This window comes from Ambystoma mexicanum, chromosome 4q (genome assembly GCF_040938575.1).
Source record: "Ambystoma mexicanum isolate Mex_15411 chromosome 4q, UKY_AmexF1_1, whole genome shotgun sequence".
Lineage (NCBI taxonomy): Eukaryota > Metazoa > Chordata > Amphibia > Caudata > Ambystomatidae > Ambystoma > Ambystoma mexicanum.
In genome coordinates, this window is record NC_090928.1 from 900,513,894 (window position 1) to 900,537,394 (window position 23,501).

The 23,501-nt window shown below is 49.6% G+C and overlaps 1 protein-coding gene across 4 annotated transcripts in view; it reads left to right on the plus strand.

The window, feature by feature from the left end:
* Nucleotides 1-23,501, plus strand: part of THADA (THADA armadillo repeat containing) — a 2,999,906-nt gene that overhangs the window by 1,086,536 nt on the left and 1,889,869 nt on the right. The window contains exon 20 of one of the 4 annotated variants that reach the window (XM_069608466.1): nt 2,783-3,046. The exons of the other annotated variants lie outside the window; for them this stretch is intronic. Coding sequence (XP_069464567.1) covers nt 2,783-2,787 — 5 coding nt within the window. The 3' untranslated portion in view covers nt 2,788-3,046. Of the gene's footprint in view, nt 1-2,782; nt 3,047-23,501 lie in introns of those variants that run through there. 4 annotated transcript variants of the gene reach the window in all.

The following is a 23,501-nucleotide window of genomic DNA, read 5'->3' on the forward strand; positions in this document are numbered from 1 at the left end:
AGCCACTTTCAGAAAAAAAACCTGGAAGTTGGTTGACTCTGAGTACTGGTTCGATGGTTGAGTAACTATGGCTGATGTAGAAACTCCTGGAGAGTCCAATGGGAGGACCTGTAGCAGAAGGTAGCTATAGTCCAAATGGTAGGATGGAGAATAGATACTGAGAGGCAAGAAAGAGAAGACCAGAAAGAGAAACCACAGGAAGGACCAAACAGACAACTGAATGCCAGAAGAAACCAGAAAGAAGGGAATCCAGAAAGAACCATGAGTAACAGGAGGCTTAAGAAGGAAGGGGGATATATGTGAGCCAGCAGACCTGGCAAACTTGAGAGAATCGCAGAAGAAAGAAAGAAGAACCACAGAACAAGTGAAAGGACAAGCTTCTGGATCCTCTGAGATGGAGCAAGATGTGCAGAATGCAGAGGATCGAGAAACTTGCAGAGAAGCAGACGTATGGTAAGAGGACAGGGAGGCACCAGGAAAAGGGAAAGCGCCAGGCCGAAGAGGTTGGCACCGAAAACCTAACCCAGCCCTGGCGGAAAATGCTGTACGCCGGCAGAAAACGAAAAGTAGAAGAAAGGAAAAGGGCAAACAGGCGCTGGGAAAAGGCAGACCGAAAGGCAAGGTGAAAAGAAAAAGGCAGGCAGATAAGGCGGGAACCGCCGAAATGGCGAACACGAAGGAAAGGCACAGAAAGGAGAGGCAAGGCAAAAGTGACACAACCAAAGCCACGTTGAAACGGAAGCGTGGTCCAGGCAAGGACGAAAGGAACGGAGCATGAAAAACTGTAGCAAGGAATGCAGAATGAACTTACCAGGAGCGTTGAGTAGGAATCACTAAAGTTGCAACGCATAAGGGGGCGGGACCAAGAGGACTTTAAAGGAAGCTGGCAGAAAGACTAGACTGCGCTGAAAGTAGCGTGTTGGGACATAAATGGTGGCTTCTCCAACGGTTCCACCATTGCCATGCCCGGCCTCTTATGACAGGCAGGCCCATCTGGTAGTGGCAGATCCAGGCCCTCAAGGTCCGCCACCGCCATGGCGCAGTCAGCCCACGTCAAGGCGGATGTCCAGCCATGGGGCACCGCAACGCAGCTAGGCCAGGCTGACATCCACCCCATAGTCCATCAGAACCACTGCAAGGCTCACTGCACCCACTCGCCACAACTCTAGGCCGGGCGACTGTGGAAACACAGGGGGACGCCAGCCCGGTGTTGCCACATGCAGAAGGGCCACAGACCCTTGAGCGTCCTCACCACTAGCAGGGTAGCCCAAAACCTGAGCGCCCTCACCACCGGCTGCCTAGTCCAACACCCGAGAGCCCTCATCGCCAGCAGCGTGCTCACACACCTGAGGTGGACGTGGAGACCCCATTTTTGACTCCCCTGACAGCCCCGGCACACTGCGCAGCCCCCCCTCCCACAAGGCACACACCAACTAGCAGCACAGTGCTAAAGAGACTTGATGAGATGGAGCGGAGACAGAGGGAGATGGAAATGATAGTGCATATGCACTTCAAACACTTGTAGGCCATACGGGACAGCATCGAAGGGGCCACCCGCAGGTTTGTGCGGGTCATAGCAGAGAACCCGGCTGAGACAACTGCCAGTACGGCCACCCTGACACTATATACGCCCAGAGGGTCAGGGAGATGACTGAATGTGTCTCCGCACTGGTAGAGGCCATCCGTCAGAGCAACGAGTTGACACGGCAACAGCTCCGGGGGCCAGGCTCAGTGCCTTCCACTTCTACCAGTCCCACAAAGGAGTCACAGCAGGGCACTCAGAGGAATCAGTCACAGCGCCTTAAGCGCCCAGGATCACTGAGGGTTGGCAGGGGGAAGGGGAGAGACCACAGTTGTAATGGACTCTTGAGGAACTAATTGCCATGAGTGGCCGTGCTGGGGTGCTGGTGGGGGGAGGCGGGAGGAGGGATAGTGTGCTGGGGAGTTGCTGAGGGAGGTGGGAGGGTGGGTAGTGAGTGGGAGCGAGGAGCCAATGGGCCCCTCTCTACCATCACTTCTCAGTACAAAACTTGGACCAAGTGCCTCTAGTGGTGGGTACGCCCCTCGCCCTTATACGATACTAACTTTTGGTTATATTCGCGTAGATGGGACCACCGAGCAGGACACAGGGCATCCATTTTCTGTACCCCCTTTCGACTCCATCTTGATAGCTAGGCCTTACTGCGATAGTACAAAATGCATCTCTCCCTTTTGCCCGCCGCTGTAGCTCGGAGCACATGGCCCCCACCCTCGTCCCCACTCCAACTGGAAAACTCTGCAGCTCCATTCTCACAGCTTGCAACAAATAATAAATGTAACGCATCCCTTTTCCTCTGAGATCACTGTTCTGCATGTGAACCAACATGAGCCAAGCACAGGGCTCGTCCATCTCCACAAAAGTGTCCTTGCCCTCTTACCCTCACCAGTTGAAACTTATTGCCATTCTAACCCTGTGTCCTTGCAAGGCATCCCTTTCATGTGCCAGACTGCCAACCATACTATGAAACCCACCCAGCAGACCCCCAACTAACATTAGACCCCTGTGCAGTATATCGTGCCCAATACTAACAAGTGCCACCTACCTGAGATTCTTGTGAGACTAACCCTATAGTTCAATGATAGTGTTATAGTGGTCAAGGCCCTTAAACCTGTGACCTGTGTAACCCAAATGTGTAGATGGTATAAACCCTTGAGTGATTTGTATGACAACATGATCCACTACTGAGAGTCTTTTGATCAACTGTTATTTAGTGCATGCATTACTCAGAATGTATTTTCTTAGCTTAGATAGTGACCACAGTGTTTCACAGCGACCTGACCTTCACCCATCCGGTGCACAAATGTCTGATGTCAATCCTCCCGCCAACCAAGCAACCAACCCGGAGGAAGAGATGATGCCCACACCTAAGTCACCACCACGGCTGACCTATCCTGGTCCAACGTAGCATCATATGTTAAAAATGTAGATGTACTATATAAATGTGTTGTAACCTTGATGTGGTCAGAGCGCTCTCATAGATCTAGATAAACTTTTCCTTGAACTCTCGCAGCCTGCGCTTTTGTGCCTTATTCCCTACCCAGGGAGTGTCTGTTTTATTCATTTTTACACGTGTGAGTCAGGGTGGGCACAAACATTTGGTGACCCCCTGCGACGTGATCGGAGAGGTGCCTCGTAGCCCGCGGCGAGATCCGGGACGCCCCCCAGCGAAATCATTGCCTCTGCGGCGGACCAGCCTGTGCGCACTACGAAGAAGGGTCAAAGGATCCCGGTTGACGAATACTCGACTGAAAAGCTGCTCGCCGAGGCGGGCCACGGCTTGGTTGGGCGTGAGCCTGACTGGGGTCGGACTGCGAGCAGCGACTCTCGGGTCACCTGACTGAACACGTGAGTGCCGGTTGCAAAGGTTACGAAGGAAAGGTAAGGGGGAAATAGGGGGGACAGGTGGTAACGGGTATTAGGGAAGAGTAAGGCCTGTGTGAGTGATGATGAGGCTTTTCTGATCTATCCTTTATATGGCCATTAGGTTTTGGTAAGAAGTGAAGAGAAAAAGAGAAGTGGTATCCTAGCCCGAACGGGGTAGAAGGCAGCGCCGCGTAGCATTGTGTCGTCCAGTGCAGAATAAATAAGTGAAGTTACAGAGAAAATAGTAGGAGTCTCGTATATTGAGTAGACTCCGAATAGTTATTTAGAACATTCTTTTTTTGGGTACGAAAGGATTCTTGGAAAAGAGTAAGAGGGTGTAAGAGGTGGGGAGTGAATGAGAAGAGTAGGCGAAACGGGAAAGGGGGTGGAAAAAAGAGCAACGGGGAGAAAACGCGCGCAGGTAGTGCAGGTGCATGATAAGTGTTATATGTGCTTTTGTGTTCTGTCCATTTTTTGTCAAGGATATCCAAGTACTGTGATTAATCTGTGGTTTAAGTGGCAAAATATGCAACAATGAACTGTTGAATTTGAACATGTAATAACTAAAAGGTTAACGTTGAAAAGGGGGTTGATATATATATATATATATATCTTGATACATATATGTGCATACAAATTACAAGTAATTGATAAGACTCGTGGTATACTATCCACTTCTGGTGAAGAAGTGATTAAGGGGAAAGGGAGGTTGAAAGGTAAGTACAAACAGAGCGAGGGAAGGAAACACATCGTCATGGGAGGAATAACACCACTAGCCCATATTTGTCAGCACCTTCCGTTATACAGTGAGAAAATACAAAAATACCATGATCAATGGTTGACGGAGATAAAAGGGGACAGTGTGACGCCGATCTGGTCAGAGGGTGGGTCATTCGACAAGAGAATATTAGATCTAGTATCTACACACTTGTTAGCAAGGTATAAGGGGAAACAACTGCAAAACAGAAGGGAAGTACTAGACCTATGGCAAATGTTTGAAGAAGTTACGCCTGCAGCAGAGGTAAGTAAAGAGAAAGTGAATGAAACACAGAAAACACAGGAAGAGGTAAGAGGAACGCCAAAGGGCGAGTGCACAACCACTACAGCTGAAGGCGATACAACTAAAATATATCTTCTAATGTCCAGACCAGCAGTAGGATATAGTGAGCCCCTGTACGTACCAGCATGTCCAACTCCTACACCTACAACAGGAGCAGTTACCACAGCACCACCCCCCTATGATAAAGGAGGTTTGTATGGCCCAACAAGCGCCCCCCCCCATGAATTGAGCACATATCACTGGAGAATTAGACCGCCAGCTAGCGCATGCACAGATGGAGACAACGCGGCTACGAGCGTTGTGCGACAGGAGCCAAATGCTACCAGGGGGAGGAGAGGTGCCACCATTATCCATAGTGGATCTAACACCAACATTGAGCACAGCAGGGGAAGTGGCGCAAGCGATCTCAGAGCCAGCACGGTCAGTATCATCACAAGGAACATGCATACCACAAGGGCAAGAGAAAGAGTGATGGTCAGGGGAATTCCTGTTCCATCTAAATGACAAACCCGTGAGGATTATACGCCCACCCACCCCAGACAGTGAGAGAGGAGAAGGATGTGAAGGGAACAATGAGCAAGAATCAGAACTAGGAGAGGTGTGGAGTGACTTAGACGAATATGAAGAGGCAGCTGCCGAGACCGGGTCCCCACTGCCAAACCGCTGTACCCAGACACACCATCGCTACCACTATGGCAGGGTAGACTAAGACAGTGAGGGGGAAATATGATGGTAAGTAAGACAAAGAAAGGTGTGGTAAGTAAGGTAGGGAAGAAACACAAATTACAAATGCCATTGATACATAAAGGAGCAGGTAGGCCACATTACATTCCGTGGGCTCAAATGGATAAAAACAACTTGCTAAAGGTCCTCCCCCCACTGTCGGGAGGGGCTGGGAAATGGATACACGCATTTTAGAAAAACACAGCAGGAGTGCCGCTAGCGATAGGGGATGTGAAGAGTTTATTAGTGTCAGCAATTGCTGATCAAGCAGACGCAGTGTGGGAAAAGGCCGGATTTCCCGGAGTAACGATGAGTTGTGACCGCCACAATGGATCGGCGTTCAATAATGTTCGAGCACAGGTATGGGATGCATTGAGGCGCACGTTTCCAGATATTCCAGATTTACATTTGGTGATGCAGTGCACAATGGAGGAGAACGAGCATCTTACGCAATTCATACTTCGGGTGCAGGATTTATGGAGAAGCGAAACTGGCACTGCGTGTAACCAGTCCACCGCCTTGTTATATTTTATCATCAAGAAGGGGCTCCCGAAGGAGGTGCAGAAGGCCTTGGACAAAATAGCTGGGATAGAAGCCAAGGGCTGGCCTGAAATACAGAGTATAATTGTGCACCACTGCAGGAGGATCAAAGAGAGAGAAAAGGAAATAGCACAAAAAAGGCTGGCAGACGAGGCGAAGCTGGTACAGAACAAATTAGTGAAGGTCGCCGCCGTCAACGCCAGCGCAACCACAGACCGAGAAAACAAGGGAGACGAAGGAGCGGCAAACAGACCAGCAACAATAGCAGCACTGCGGGCCGCAGCAGGACAAGGACAGTGGAACGGAGAACAGTAATACGGTGGGCAACAGTGGCAAGAAAGACCAGCAAGAGGAAGAGGTGGGTACCGGGGCCAGAGAGGGGAGTTTGGAGGTATAGGAAATAGGGGATTTGGCAGCCAAGGAATGAGAGGCGGACCACAAGGGTCATGTTGGAACTGTGGGAGATGGGGACACTACTCTAGAGATTGTAGAATACGGCCTTCAAGGTATTTCCAGGGGCAACAGCCCATGGAGAACGAACAAGGTTGGGGGTGTCCACACCCAGGTAGCCCCTACGGACTACCGATGGGAAGTGGGAGACAGCAAGACTACTGCTATAACGAACCTCAGGCACAGCAAGGACAGCAACCACCACCACCACAACCAATGGCAAGACAAAATGCAGTGGGAAGCGCAACCAATAATTGTTATGCAACATCTGCAAACGGTGCGCCCGCACCGTACCGTGGCGTGGCCGTGATCGGAGATCATGTCTTCTCCGTGCCAGGGCAAGAAAGACATTCAGATTAGGACAGACAACAGGGAACACTTGCGTGTCCAGTCCTATCCACCACCCTATGTGCAGAAGAGGAACCACTAGTAGGGGCAGAGATGGGAAATAAGCAGTTTATCTTTATGGTAGACTCTGGAGCAGAGAAATCATGTCTTATGGAAGGGCGGTTTCCGCTCTCAGGCAGGAATTTAGAGATGCAGAGGTTCTCTGGGGCTATTTTAAAAGTTCCTTACACTAAAGATCTTGATATAACGTGGGGGGAAAAACCGTGCGCGCACCCTTACTGTACCACAAAGACATGCCAATAAACCTGCTGGGTAGAGATTTGTTGAGCAAATTGAATATGACGATCTCCTTTACAGAACGATGATAGTGTGCTCAACACCAGGAGTATGCCCAGTACGAGCAATGTTGATGATCAGCACAGTGATGAATGAAGTTGTGGTGCGAGGGGTACCCATTGATATAAGCATGTTCAAATATGGTATCAAGGTGTTAGCACGAGTGGTGCCAGAGATAACGAGAAAAGAATGGAGAACACCATCAGATTTAATATTCCGCCCAATTGCACACACAGACATTGTACCAGGCACGATAATGTCCATAGACATTGAGGCAGTTCAAGTATCCAGCAAACGTATTGTGGTCATAGGACTGGACGCGCAGGGGTGCGAGTGGAGGACTGTGTTATGCATAGACCCAAACATAATGCTACGAGATATAACAGATGAGGAATTGTTCACTGATGGTGAAGATGATGGAGAAATAATAATGCAAATAAGCATATCATGTGATATTATGGTCCAATACAGAGAGGTACATAACCCATTGATGGCTAGCGTTAAAGCCCCACTGACTATATTTGAGGAAGACATGACAAAAGTAGCACCTGAAATTTTGACAGCCAGGCCCCACGATGTAGGGCTGCTGCATGAGGTGACACCAATAAAAATAAAACTCAAACCATGTGCAATGCTGCAGAGAGTAAAACAATATCCCATATCAAAAGAAGCGGAGGAGGGAATTAGAGAGACCATAAATGCACTCCTGAAACAAGGCATCAAAGTGCCATCAACCTCCCCATGTAATACAGTGATTTTCCCAATCAGAAAAGCAAAGGGAGGGGCGTGGAGGATGATCCAAGATCTCCGCCCACTCAATGACGTCATTCAAAAAGAGTTCCCATTGGTGCCTAACCCGGCATCAATATTGTGCAGTGTGCCAAAGGAATCAACATGTTTACTGTAATTGACTTGAAGAATGCTTTCTTCTCCATACCACTCGACCCAGGATCCCTGTACCTGACAGCGTTCACAATAGGGAACAACAGGTATGAAAACCGCCGACTCCCGCAAGGGTATTGTGAAAGCCCCAGCATTTTTAACAGGGTGTTACGGGAAGACATTGGAAACATAGATGTAGAGAGCACCATCATTCAATACTTAGAGGATTTGCTCGTCTGTAGCCATACAGAAGAAAAGGGTCGAGAAGACTCTATAGCACTACTGAATGTGCTAGCTGCCAAAGGATACAAGGTAGACACATTAAGGGGTTCCCTCATGTCTCATGATTAAGGCTCAACGTCTTCCATACATTTCAGCTGTTAACGTGGTGTCATTATATTGGGTAATTGGGAGGCAGTTGGAGTTGTAGCAATCATGGCCAAAATTATACATCATACATCAAGTGAGGTGACATCTACTGGGGTGGTTCTGTAAAACACTGATTAGGGTGTGATTATGGAGCATGTATTTCATGAATATGGGTGTGCCTGAATGAACTGTTATAAATACATGGATCTAACACTTTAAACTGGAACAATTTCTGCAATATGAAAGATTCTGCATTTGGATTTCTCTTCTTTATTAATATGGAGCAATTTGAAATCACTCTGTTGTATGAACTACTCCAATAAGGAGTAATTCGTATTCTAGAATGTAAAGCATCAGCAAGTTTGTAGATACAATTATTTCCTTTTGTCCTAAGGACTTTCAAATATGGGATCTGGCCACTTTTTGCTTAAGTGACGGACCATGCTATATAGAGTTAGAGAAATATAAAAAAAAGAGTTTAACCATGCTCTTTGACTAAATTCAGTAGACCTACCACTATGCCTGGCACAGTATACGTCTAGTGCAGACGATATGTACAATGGAGGAGGGTTGAATGCTGCACTTAGCATTGCGCTCTCTGTAGGGCAAGAGCTGTGTGTCAAATGGAGGTACATTTCAGGTGGTTACATAAAATGGTTTATCCTTTATTATTATGAGTACTGAGGAGTTACTTGTTGCAAGCACCTTCAGCTAACTGGGGTGTCTGTTCTAAATAGAACTGCCCCATGCAGTGTTTGGTCTAGAAGTGCTGGACACCCTTATATCAACATGTTAATTCCTTGGTGGATTAAAGACTATTCAAGTGAATTAATGTTACTACAGATAGGCTTCATTGCTACTGTTAAGTAGCATGAGTAATTCCATAATGTTAATAGGGCAACCTAAAGCAACATGTTTATGTCTTTTTAGAATCAGATTAGTTTCGGAAAAGTAAAGACATTGGTTTCCATTTATAGAGTTACAAACTGTTAAGAGATTATTTTCATTATAGCTGCTCTGTTGCACTATGGACCCAGCAGAGCGTAAGCATTTTCTACCCTTCGGGGTGCGTGGGTCTATCTTTAATTTGCCCAATGCTGGAGGTTTTCTAGGCAATATCCCCTCTGCCCCTCTCCTTTTGAAGAATATATAGCCACATATCCAGTGAATTGAAGATCTCATTTCAGTTGTGGGATGGATTAAGATGGTCATGTATCCTCCTAGTCCTGTAACCTTTCTCTGTCCTAAGGAGAGCTTCGGTGGGAACAACATACCCCAGATGCAGAAACTATAGTTGACAGCCCATTGTCAAAATTAGTGTTCAAGCCTACTATGAATGTCCTGCAATGATGCTCATATAATGATGTTTATGTATTTTGATGTTTCATGTTATTTTCTTTTGAACTACTGTTATATAGTTGAGGACTGAATTAAGGGTCACCATACTAGAAATTAGTGTGATTTTTTTTTGTTTTGTGTAAAATGTAATTATTATTTATCTGTTTCTTGCAAACGAGGGTACTTTTGCTTTAAATAAGAAACTTATGCATATACCTTAATATGATTTTTTAATGCAATAAAATGATGTTTCAGAATTAGATTGGTGACTGGTTCTTTTTCAATATGGTTAGATAAAAGTATTTACATTTACTGAACTTTGTGGTAGGGGGATTTTTCTTTTTTGCAAATGTTCCCTTACTTCCTAGGAACTCCAGCACTACTGCTGGACCTTTTTGGATTTTGTTAGTGACTTTGAAGGTGAGCGATGTATCTCAACCTTACTTCTTTAGTCTATTTCTTTTGTTCTGAGGCATTGGGTCACCCTCTTTTTGTGGTACTAGTACTGGAAAACCGCTCCCAGTACTCAAACATCTATATTGTTCTCATCGCAGCACACCTCACCCTAAGTGAAGTGCTGCCAGGGGCCAGCAAGGCCCCTTTGCCATGTCCATTTGAGTGCACTGTGCCGCTCATGCGCTTACTAGTGCAGGGGATGTGACGGCTTCCTCTGTGACATGTATATTGTTTGTATGCAGTTCAAGCCCTCTAACAGGGAGTGGTGTGGCGACACCTGGTGTCCCCTTCTCTTTGTCTTAATTAACATTTTTGCTACTTGTCCAGGCATCCTCTGAACAGATTGGTAGAAGTCGTTACTTTTTAAAACTTTTCACATGCATCAGTACATGCCACGATAATGCTTTTATAAGTACCCTATAATCAAAATGGCATCTCCTCATGTTTTAAGTCTTAATCCTACCTTGCCAAGTGGAGAAGAGACTCCCCTCTGTGGCAGGTTTCTTGCAATAAGCCCACAAAGGTTCTCCTGGCAGGAAGCAGGAAGTGGGCTTGTTTTCCCCAATCAACATTCCTTCAGAGGCATGGTTGTTGCTGGGCAGATTATGAGAAGCTGGTTGCCCCTATTGGCCAGCCACCACCAATTCTGAATGTAGAAAGTTCCCTTATTGGAAGGCTCTGGTAAAGCCCAACCCAGAATTTTGGATAAAAGGAGGGGAGTTGGACCCAGAATCTAAGTCGACCACTAGAGCCGAAGAGATCAGAAGACGACGGCAACCAATGGACTCCAGAGGAACCTGCAGGAACCAGAATTGGCTCAGCAAAATCCACTGAATTGTGAACCTTGACCCTAGGATAGACGGGAGAATTTAGCAAGGTGTCTAGCTCCCAACCAGTCAGCTTTCCTGGAGAGGCTTATCGCCTTTCCCGGGTCACAGGAATGTTCATCTTTGAATTCCAATTGCAACACCAAGATCCAGCTTTGCTCCACTGCAAGACCTCCCATCTGTCTGCTCTCATCCTACATATTCCTTCTCTTGGCCTACTCTAATGGCTGAGTCTCTTTGTGGGCATCATCAGGGCTCTGCTACAACATTGTAAACCTGCTGTGCTGACCTTCACCAGACTAGGAGCTTATCAGGAGCATAAGGTCTAAACAGCAATCTACTCAGTTCCTCCTGATCCTACCTGGGGTCAATGCAAGAGGTGCAGCATGGCACATAAAAGCACAATTTTACCCACTTTCTCTGGAGCGTACATCAGGGCTCCACTGGTATGGTCGAGGCAATGGACACGCGCCTTCTGGCATAATAAAGAGGAATGTCCCGCTACCCCCTGACGTGGAGAATGAGGATGCAGTGCCTGTGGCAGAGGCAAATGCATGCATTACCAGAGATAATGTGGGAGATGGGAGATTAGCCCGCCAGGGACTGATAGACAATTTCTTCGACACTTTAAAATGACACAAGCCTTGCACGACTGTGTGACACGCACCTCTATCAATAAACACGACAATGCACTACTGAATGTGCTAGCTGCCAAAGGATACAAGGTAGACAAAGGGAAATTGCAATACTGCCTTGCCGAAGTTGTATACCTCGGACAGTTAATATCAAAAGATGGGAAGCGAATACTCCCAGACAGAGCAGCTGCTATACACAACATAATAATACCAAAAACTGTGAAAGACATGCAAAAATTTCTTGGCATTTGTAATTATTGCCGAGCATGGATCCTTGATTATGCGGCAAATACACGCCCCCTACTACAAGCATTAAAAGAGGCACAGAAGAATAGGGCGACAATAAAATGGACGCATGAAATGATAATACAGTACTCGAAATTAAAAGACCTCATCGCTGACGCCCCAGTCTTCGCGAACCCAGATTATGAGAGGGAATTTTTCTTGTTTTCACACTACAATGGGACACTGATGACAGCAGTACTGACACAGAAGACATCACTATGTCACAAACCATTGGCTTACTACAGTGGGACACTAGATCCACTAATGCAAGGTCATTTCGCGTGCGAACAGGCCCTCGCAGCTGCGGCCTTTGCGGTTGAATAAAGCGCCGCCATTGTCATGGGATGTTCGGTAACGCTATATGCGGAGCATTCCCTGTTCGCCATCCTTGAGTGATCAAAATCAACACTAACAACACAAAGAGCAACAGCATATGAAGTAATAATTTCAAGCCCCAACAAGACAGTGAACCCAGCAACATTTATTACAGAGCCATGCACGACAGAGGACATACAAGAACACGATTGTGCCACATATGAGGGGGAAGGTGAGGACATCCCGAAAGCAAGTGAGAATGCCCTACAGGAGGGAGAAATATATTTCATAGATGGGTCAGCATCAATAAACCCCGAGACAGGGGAAAAACACGTTGGAATGGCGGTAGTGCGCATAGAAGAAGATGAATATGAGACAATTGTGCAAAAGCGCCTCCCATCCCATTATTCAGCACAGGCAGCAGAATTAACTGCCTTGATTGAAGCCCTGCGCACAGCCAAAGGCTGTGCGGTGACAATATACTCAGACTCAGCCTATGGAACTACCACGGTGCACTCAGGGCTGTCACGGTGGCGTAGAAGAGGATTCAGGAGGGCAGACGGGTCTCCAGTACAGCATGCAACATTGTTGAATGAACTGATAGATGCATTAGCAGTACCATCGGTAGTGGCAGTGGTGAAATGCCAAGCCCATACCAACAACACAGACACAATCTCATTGGGAAACGTGGCAGCCGACGCAGCCGCGAAGGAGGCCTCGTATTTCAATGTGACACCAACACTTGAGTGCATCACAAAAGCAACCACCACAGATCCACGAGAGGAAGCATACAATAATACCCCAGTAGCGCATATAATGGAGTTACAAAGACGAGCGTCCCAAGAGGAGCAAGAACTGTGGAGCAAACGGGGATGTACACAATCAGCCACAGATCTCATTTGGAGGCAAGAGACGACAGGAAAGGTTGTAATGCCCATAGAGTTACTAGAAATAGCATTCCAACAGTTGCATTTCCCCGGCCATGTAGCGAAACAACACATTGCTGCAGACATTCAGGAACACTAGTTTGTCCCCAATTTACAAGAGCACCTGTCAAAATTCATTGTAGAATGTATAACATGCCAAACATATAATTCTGGAATGACATTAAGAAAACTGCGTGGTACCTTGCCCCGACCATCAGGACCATTTAGAGAGCTCCACATAGACTATGCTGATATGGGAGAGCGGTGTAACGGAGCAAGATATTTGATTGTGGTGGTGTGCCCCTTTTGAAGGTGGGTGGAAGCAGGCCCATGTCCCCACCCAGACGCGAAATGTGCGGCCAAGTTCCTCGTGCGGGAGGTGTTTTCACAATGGGGGAGATGCGATGTGATTAGATCAGACAATGGTACGTCCTTTGTGAATGACCTCTTTAAGAAAGTGACATCACTCTTGGGGGTGAAGCACAGATTATGCTCAATTTATCACCCAATGGCGAATGGGGTGCTAGAAAAGATCAACAGATTATTAAAGAGTAAGTCGTCTAAGTTGTGTAACACATTAAAAAAGAATTGGGTGTATTGCTTGCCCCTAGCACTGTTCCAACTCAGGACGCAACCGTGTAAAGACCACCATTTAAGCCCCCACGAAATTGTAACTGGGAGGAGAATACACACGCCAGTATCCCCGATTAGAAGAGCATCGGATGCACACAGGGCTGCCACAGTGCTGGGGGAAGAGTTCAAGGAATACCTAACCGAGTTAACACGCGCAGTACGCAGTATAGCGCGACAAATAGCACTGCCTTTTACTGAAAATGTGATGGCTGATACTACTACACCGGCCACAGATAATTCAAGCGGGCCACTAATGCCGGGGGCACATGTGTATGTCCGCAGCTTTGTGAGAAGGTGGAATTCACCCAGGTTTCATGGCCCCTACGAGGTCATTTATAGTACACCCACCGCGGTGAAGGTGAAGGGATTGAAGTATTGGGTGCACTTATCCGATGTGAGGTGGGCACACAGTAGTACAATCTCCCACGAGAAGCAAAACAGCACTACTGGGACAACAAATGAGCTTGAAAGAAAATAACAAAAGAGTCAGTAAAATAATATGCAGAGATAAAAGTGATGATATGTATTTTGTTCTGCACAGCTTACTTCCTCCTTCTTTCTTTTCTGTCTCTACCCCCTCTCTTCAATTGGCCAGCATATTGTCTATATATCTCACCTACCTCTCCCTCTCTATCTCCCACCTTCATTTTTTGATGGTTCTCTCTACAGCAATAGTACATGAGCAATAGAGTAACAGAACAAGCCTGACTGAAAATAATGATTAAACGTGAAGTTGAACAAGAATGTAAATATATTTCTGAGGCTTGTGGAATCTGCTTAGATCACATGCTGTGCATAGGCCGACATCTAGTGGAAGCTGCAGAGTATTACAGTTTGTTTTTCGAAACTCGAAAATGGGCGTCGACACAGGGCGTGCCAGTAATACTATCATTATATATTGTGGTGATTTAACAAATTTATATCGCCCCTCTAGGTGAACAATGGCCCAACGACCCACGATCGGAGAGAGCGAATTAATGTTAGATAGCGATAGGGTCGCTATTAGGGCTAAAAGGTTCAGTGATGTTGAATGCGTTTTGAAATGTGCTGCAATTTTTATATCAGTAATGTTGTTTTTTGCAGCTTGGTACCATACCCTTTTATCTCTTGTTGATGACATGCAAAGGGGGGGGGCGGGGCTAACATGATAAGAGAAGGATCGCAAATGATATGGACTGGGGTGAAGACTATATGGCAGGAGTCACATGAAACTAATGTTAGCAAAACAGATGGAATGCAACCCTCAGAATTCATCACTGTGGGATCAACAAGTGTGTCAGTGTTACATTTCGGTGGGCACAAACAGTAGTGTGCTGGGGAGTTTGCAAGGGGAGCATAGAGGGGGGACAGTGTGCTGGGGAGTTGGTGGGGGAGGCGGTGAGGGCAGATAGTTTGGGCACTTCATCACATTAAAACCGTTAAACTTCATCAATGAGAGGACACTGCTGATTGTGCATTGTCGTGTTTATTGATAGAGGTGCGTGTCACACAGTCGTGCAAGGCTTGTGTCATTTTAAAGTGTCGAAGAAATTGTCTACCAGTCCCTGGCGGGCTAATCTCCCATCTCCCACATTATCTCTGGTAATGCATGCATTTGCCTCTGCCACAGGCACTGCATCCTCATTCTCCACGTCAGGGGGTAGCGGGACATTCCTCTTTATTATGCCAGAAGGCACGTTTCCATTGCCTCGACCATACCGGTGGAGCCCTGATGTACGCTCGAGAGAAAGTGGGTAAAATTGTGCTTTTATGTGCCATGCTGCACCTCTTGCATTGACCCCAGGTAGGATCAGGAGGAACTGAGTAGATTGCTGTTTAGACCTTAGGCTCCTGATAAGCTCCTAGTCTGGTGAAGGTCAGCACAGCAGGTTTACAATGTTGTAGCAGAGCCCTGATGATGCCCACAAAGAGACTCAGCCATTAGAGTAGGGCAAGAGAAGGAATATGTAGGAGAGCGGACAGATGGGAGGTCTTGCAGTGGAGCAAAGCTGGATCTTGGTGTTGCAATTGGAATTCAAAGATGAACATTCCTGTGACCCGGGAAAGGCGATAAGCCTCTCCAGGAAAGCTGACTGGTTGGGAGCTAGACACCTTGCTAAATTCTCCCGTCTATCCCAGGGTCAAGGTTCACAATTCAGTGGATTTTGCTGAGCCAATTCTGGTTCCTGCAGGTTCCTCTGGAGTCCATTGGTTGCCGTCGTCTTCTGATCTCTTCGGCTCTAGTGGTCGACTTAGATTCTGGATCCAACTGCCCTCCTTTTATCCAAAATTCTGGGTTGGGCTTTACCAGAGCCTTCCAATAAGGGAACTTTCTACATTCAGTATTGGTGGTGGCTGGCCAATAGGGGCAACCAGCTTCTCATAATCTGCCCAGCAACAACCATGCCTCTGAAGGAATGTTGATTGGGGCAAACAAGCCCACTTCCTGCCAGGAGAACCTTTGTGGGCTTATTGCAAGAAACCTGCCACAGAGGGGAGTCTCTTCTCCACTTGGCAAGGCAGGACTAAGACTTAAAACATGAGGAGATGCCATTTTGATTATAGGGTACTTATAAAAGCATTATCGTGGCATGTACTGATGCATGTGAAAAGTTTTAAAAAGTAACGACTTCTACCAATCTGTTCAGAGGATGCCTGGACAAGTAGCAAAAATGTTAATTAAGACAAAGAGAAGGGGACACCAGGTGTCGCCACACCACTCCCTGTTAGAGGGCTTGAACTGCATACAAACAATATACATGTCACAGAGGAAGCCGTCACATCCCCTGCACTAGTAAGCGCATGAGCCGCACAGTGCACTCAAATGGACATGGCAAAGGGGCCTTGCTGGCCCCTGGCAGCACTTCACTTAGGGTGAGGTGTGCTGCGATGAGAACAATATAGATGTTTGAGTACTGGGAGCGGTTTTCCAGTACTAGTACCACAAAAAGAGGGTGACCCAATGCCTCAGAACAAAAGAAATAGACTAAAGAAGTAAGGTTGAGATACATCGCTCACCTTCAAAGTCACTAACAAAATCCAAAAAGGTCCAGCAGTAGTGCTGGAGTTCCTAGGAAGTAAGGGAACATTTGCAAAAAAGAAAAATCCCCCTACCACAAAGTTCAGTAAATGTAAATACTTTTATCTAACCATATTGAAAAAGAACCAGTCACCAATCTAATTCTGAAACGTCATTTTATTGCATTAAAAAATCATATTAAGGTATGTGCATAAGTTTCTTATTTAAAGCATAAGTACCCTCGTTTGCAAGAAACAGATAAATAATAATTACATTTTACACAAAACAAAAAAAAATCACACTAATTTCTAGTATGGTGACCCTTAATTCAGTCCTCAACTATATAACAGTAGTTCAAAAGAAAATAACATGAAACATCAAAATACATAAACATCATTATATGAGCATCATTGCAGGACATTCATAGTAGGCTTGAACAATAATTTTGACAATGGGCTGTCAACTATAGTTTCTGCATCTGGGGTATGTTGTTCCCACCGAAGCTCTCCTTAGGACAGAGAAAGGTTACAGGACTAGGAGGATACATGACCATCTTAATCCATCCCACAACTGAAATGAGATCTTCAATTCACTGGATATGTGGCTATATATTCTTCAAAAGGAGAGGGGCAGAGGGGATATTGCCTAGAAAACCTCCAGCATTGGGCAAATTAAAGATAGACCCACGCACCCCGAAGGGTAGAAAATGCTTACGCTCTGCTGGGTCCATAGTGCAACAGAGCAGCTATAATGAAAATAATCTCTTAACAGTTTGTAACTCTATAAATGGAAACCAATGTCTTTACTTTTCCGAAACTAATCTGATTCTAAAAAGACATAAACATGTTGCTTTAGGTTGCCCTATTAACATTATGGAATTACTCATGCTACTTAACAGTAGCAATGAAGCCTATCTGTAGTAACATTTCTCCAGTATGGGGTCTGGCATGGATTCACATGCTCATGAATATTCCCCGTCGTCAGGCTGGGAATCCTCGGTAAAGAAAAAACCAGTATCAGTTTCGTTTCTGATCTGTCTTTCGTAGTAGTAACCAATCACTGGTCTCTGCGTCATACTGACCACAGCCAATGACTGCCCTCTACCTAAGCACCGCCTCTGGCAGCCATCTTCAGATTTTTACCGCACGTTCATGTGTTGGGATCCTCGTGCTATTGCTCTCGAGCGTTAGTGCTATTTTTTTCACGTTTTTTCTCAAAAACTTCGTTTTTTCGGTCAAAAGAGCCTCAAGCTCCACCGACTCTCCATCCGATCAACGGGGACCCGTGTCGGATTCGTCTGCGCCCCTCAAGGGTGAAGATTTCGTCGAGCTACGCTTTTGGAGGACTCCAGAAGTTTCTCAGGCCCTGTCATGGCCCAGGAGAAGGGAAGCTCGACGCCCGGAAAGCTGTTCAGGGTCTGCCCTGGATGCCAGCTGCAGAACGTCTTCAAGGAGGACGAACACTCTTTTTGTCTTTACTGCCTACATGAGGACAAGACGCACGTGGAGAAGGACTGTGCGTTTTGCGGCAACATGTCGGAGCGGACCATGAAGGACCGCCATCAACGTCTCGCCAACTGGCTGGAAGGGAAGAGCCCGTCCGGCGAGAAGAAGAGGAAGAAATCCGAGCGGTCTTCTAAGACCTTTGAGGACGCCCCGGCGACGGGGGTCCAACATAAGGCCAAGCACCGCGAGTCCGCTGGCACCGGGAGCGCCGAACGGTCGGGCTCTACGGGCGCCAGGCTGGGCGCACCCTCCCCGGCACCATCAACCACGAGCCAACGCTCTGGGTCGGGTAAGAGGAAGGCCGAGCACCCGGCGAGGCTCCTGGAGAGGCCCCGGTCGAGCTCGAAGGCAGAGGGGGAGCGAGGCAGTGTCCCCCCCTCAAGGATAAGGCGGTGAGCGCACCTAAGGTGGTGAAGGCCTTAATCCATCCGGCCAAGCCCTCTATCGAAACTGTCGCGGCGGCCCTGGCTCAGCCTGTGGAGGCTACACCAGTGGTGGCGACCTCGGGGCTCAGAGTCTCCCTGCCACCTCGGAGGGAGTCCTCTTTTGTGCCCATCGATAGGACCCCTGTGAAATCCCCCGTGGGGAAGAAAAAGGGGGGGCAGGGCGTCGTCGTAGATTCGGCCTCAACCTCTGAGGAGGAGCTGGTCGAGGTCTTAAGCCACGGCCTCGGCGTGGAAGAAGACCGGCCCGTCGGGATGGATCCCGACGCAGGTGACGACGACATCGTCGAGGGTACCGACGGGGCCCCTGATCGCCCGTCGGATTCCCCTCTGCCAGCGCCGCGAGACAACTCGGCGGCCATTTTGTTGGCTATACAGTCCTTATGCTCAGAGATAAGGGCGAGACTACCGTTGCCGACGGAACCTCTCCCGTCGGGGGACCCAGAACCGGGACCTTCTGGGGTTCCCCCTACCAAGAAAAGAAAGATCCACCCTCTGCCTCCTTTTCAGCCGTCGCGCCCCTTCCAGCCCTCCTCCCCGTCCACCCGAGGGGATGATACGGGGACTGACACGGCAGCGACGGGTACGGACGACGAGGTATACGACGAGGATGTACTGTCGTCGCCTCCCACCAGGGCTTCTCAGCCCGACGAGATTGGATCGTTCCACTCCATGATCACCAGGGCATCCGAGCTTTTCCAACTCTGCCCTGAGGAGAAGAAGAAGGAAGGTTTCCTTTATCAGCGGCGCGAGGCCAAGAGGAAGACGGTCCTCTCAGTGCCTCTATTGGACGACATTTGGGATGAGGGCCTCACCCTCCTCAAGAACCCTTCCACGACGCCAGCTAGAAGAGACCGGTACGAGAAAAAGTACCGGGTCCCGGACACGGCCCCCCTGTGCCTCCGGGCGCAGCCTACCCCGGACTCGGTCGTCTCCGCGGCGGCCAGGAAGAAAGCGGGGGGGGGTGCGGCCTCCACATCGACTTCCCCACCAGACGGCGAGGGAAAGAAATTGGACGCTATGGGACGCAGAGTCATCTCGTCTGCAGCGACGAAGATTAAAGCGGCCAACGCCTTGGCTATCGTGGCCCGCTACGACAGGGAGCTCTGGTACAAACTGGCTCCCCTGCTGGACTTCTTGCCGGACGACAAGAGGGCAGAGGCCCTGGAGATCCTGCAGGAAGGTGAGGTGGCTTTGGACTACGCCATTACCGTTGCGACGGACATCGCCGACACTGAGTTCCGCCAGTTGGGCAACGGCATTTGCCTCAGGCGGCGTGGATGGCTCAAGGCTACGGACTTCCGTCAAGACGTTCAGACCAGAGTCCTGGACATGCCCTTCGATGGGAACAACCTGTTTGGGAAAACAGTGGACGATTCCCTTCAGGCCATTAAAGCGGACACGGAGACGGCCCGGGCCCTTGGAGTTCTGCAACGACGACGGACGCCCTTTCGGAGCAGCGGAGGCAAGGGCGCCTCCAAAGGTTCCGGCGGCGGTTTCTCCACCTACCGTCAAGCGGACCGCTCGTCGTCTCAGGAGGCCTACAGAGGACGAGGCAAGTCTGGCGGACCCCGCCGTCGTCGCCAAGGAGGTCAAGGCGGCAAAGCCTCGTCGAAGCAGGATTGAACCGGCCGTGGGGTCGGGCCCCCACTGAAGCACCCCGGTGGGAGGCCGGCTGTCGAGCTTCGTCAGCGTGTGGGAGTCCATCTCCACCGACCGTTGGGTGCTGGACGCCTTGGCCCGGGGCCACGCGCTCGAGTTTCAAAGAAGGTGTCCGTGCGTCCCCCCCGTGGCCAGGAAAGAACTTCACGTCCCTCAACTTCTCCTGGAGGTAAAGGCGATGCTCAGGAAGGGCGCCATCGAACTCGTCCCAAAGAGGCTTCGGGGCTCCGGAGTTTACTCGAGATACTTCCTCGTGAAGAAGAAGACGGGGGGATGGCGCCCCATCCTGGACCTGCGACGTCTGAACAAGTTCATCAAGGCGCAAAAGTTCCGGATGGTCACCCTCCAGCACATCCTGGGTCAGCTGGAGGAAGGAGACTTCCTGTCGTCGTTGGATTTGGAGGATGCCTACTTCCATATTCCCATCATAAAGGGGCACCGAAAATTCCTCAGGTTTGTGGTCCAAGGGCGTCATTACCAGTTCAAAGCCCTCCCCTTCGGACTACGGTCGGCACCCAGGGTGTTCACCAAGTGCCTCGCACCGGTGGCGGCGCAGCTGCGCCGCGAAGGGTTCCACGTCTACCCCTACCTGGACGACTGGCTCATCCGAGCCAAGACGAGGGAGCTGGCCGTGGTTCACACGGCAAGGACCGTCCCACTTCTCACGGACTTGGGATTCTCCGTGAACTACGCCAAATCCCACCTGGTACCCGCGCAAGACGCTCTGTTTCTGGGAGCGAGGCTCAACACAGTGACCCTTCTGGCCTCCCCGTCGGAGGAGAGGACCAGGACCATCCTGGGCAAGGTGCAGCGGATGTTGGTGGCCGACGCGGCCAAGGTGAGGTCCATCAAGTCCCTCCTCGGAATGATGTCTTCCTGCATCTACCTCATTCCCATGTGCAGGCTCCGGATGCGCCCGTTGCAGGAGTTCCTGGACGCGCGCTGGATCCAAACGACGGGCAGCTTCGAGGAAAGGATCACACTCGACGAGAGTTTCCGACGAGCGATCCGGTGGTGGGGCACCCGCGCGCATCTGACGGCGGACATGGACTTCCAGACCCCAGCCCACCAGGAGACAGTGACCACGGATGCCTCCCTGGAAGGGTGGGGAGCGCACACCGAAAATCTGCACGCAAGAGGCCTTTGGCTCCCGACGGAGAAATCCCTACATATCAACGTCCTGGAGCTCCGTGCAGTGTTTTGGGCCCTCAGGTCCTTCCTTCCGTCCCTCAAGGGCAAGGTGGTGAGGATCTTCACCGACAACACCACCACCATGTTTTACATCAGGAAACAGGGCGGAACCAGGTCCCCAGCACTGTCCAAGGAGGTGCAGGACCTGTGGCATTGGGCAGTCGCCCAAGGGATGTTTCTGGTGCCGTTTCATCTGGCAGGGATAAAAAACACCATCGCCGACTCACTCAGCAGGGAGCTGCGCTCGTGCCACGAGTGGGAACTACGGCAGGATCTAGTGGATCGCCTCTTCCGACGGTGGGGCACACCCCAGATCGACCTGTTCGCGACGGCGACGAACTCCAAGTGCCGGAGGTTCGCCAGCAGGTTTCCCCAGGCGAGGAGCATGGGCGATGCTTTCTCGTTCCCCTGGGAGGGCCTGTTCCTCTACGTGTTCCCTTCTTTGCCACTGCTAATCCGGCTCTTCAACCAGCTCAAGAGGTCACGGTGCAGGATGATCCTCGTCGCACCTGTGTGGCCGAGGCAGATATGGTTCCCGGACCTTCTGGACTTGTCAGCGTCCCCGCCAATCAAGCTGCCGGTGGACGCGGATCTGCTCTCCAGGGAAGGAGGCGCCATCCTCCACCACGACCCGAAATCGCTGAACTTGCAGGCCTGGCTCCTGCAGAGCTAGAGTTTGGAGGATACGACATACCGGCCGACTGCAGAGAGGTTCTTGCAAAGGCCAGGGCGTCCTCGACTCTTAAATGCTACGGACACAAATGGAAGAGGTTTTCTGTCTGGTGCCACGCACAGAAGATTAACCCTCTACGGATTACGGCTCCCCAGGTACTGCCATACCTGCTGACGCTGGCCAAAGCTGGACTGGCACACGCGTCCATCAAGATTCATCTTGCTGCGATCTCCCGATACACCAGAACCACGGGCCGGTCGTCCCTGTGGTCTCATCGTCTGGTGAAAGAGTTCATGAAGGGACTGTTCAGATCGTTCCCGCCGGTGAAGGCGCCGGCCCCGGCGTGGGAGCTTAACGTGGTGCTGACCAAGCTCATGGGACCTCCGTTCGAGCCTCTGCACTCGGCCCCGTTGAAGTTTCTGTCGTGGAAAACAGCGTTTCTTGTGGCCATCACCTCCGCACGACGGGTGGGAGAGATCCAGGCCCTTTCCTGCAAGGCCCCGTACTTGACTTTTCACGACACGAGGGTAGTGCTCAGGACGCACCCCTCCTCATGCCCAAGGTACCGTCGGACTTCCATCTCAACGAACCCTTGGTGTTGCCTGTGTTCTTCCCGTCGCCTTCGTCGCCGGCTGAGAGGACTTTGCACTCGCTGGATGTGGCTAGAGCGCTGAAGTTCTACGTGGACCGCACGAAGTGTTTTCGGAAGACGTCACAACTCTTTGTGAACTTTGGACCTGTCAATCAGGGGAAGGCTCTCTCGAAGGCTTCCATTTCCAGATGGCTCTCCGGCTGTATCATGTACTGTCATCGGTTGGCAAACCGACCGCTGCCTGGCCGTCCGAGAGCCCATTCCACCAGAGCGATCGCAGCTACCACGGCATTCCTTTCTGGTGTGCCCCTGCTGGACATATGCAGGGCTGCTACGTGGAGGTCGACGCACACCTTCAAGAAATTCTACTGCGTCGATCGGGATTCCAGGGAGGAGTCCAGGGTCGGCCAAGCAGTGCTGCGCAACCTGTTCGCCTGAGGTGAGCCTGGTGAGGAGGTAAGATGCTTAATGTTGAGTTTGATGTAATGCTTAATGTTGAGCCTTTGCCACCTCCCGTGGTTGTGCATGTGTGTACTGCTATGTATTCTTTATTCATGAGCATGTGAATCCATGCCAGACCCCATGCTGGAGAAGGAACAAGTTACTTACCTGTAACTGTTGTTCTCCAGCATGGGTCTGGCATGGATTCACATGCGAACCCTCCCACCTACCCCTCTGCGGCTCTTCACTTGGTCATACTGCCGCTTCACGTGCTTCCAAATCTGAAGATGGCTGCCAGAGGCGGTGCTTAGGTAGAGGGCAGTCATTGGCTGTGGTCAGTATGACGCAGAGACCAGTGATTGGTTACTACTACGAAAGACAGATCAGAAACAAAACTGATACTGGTTTTTTCTTTACCGAGGATTCCCAGCCTGACGACGGGGAATATTCATGAGCATGTGAATCCATGC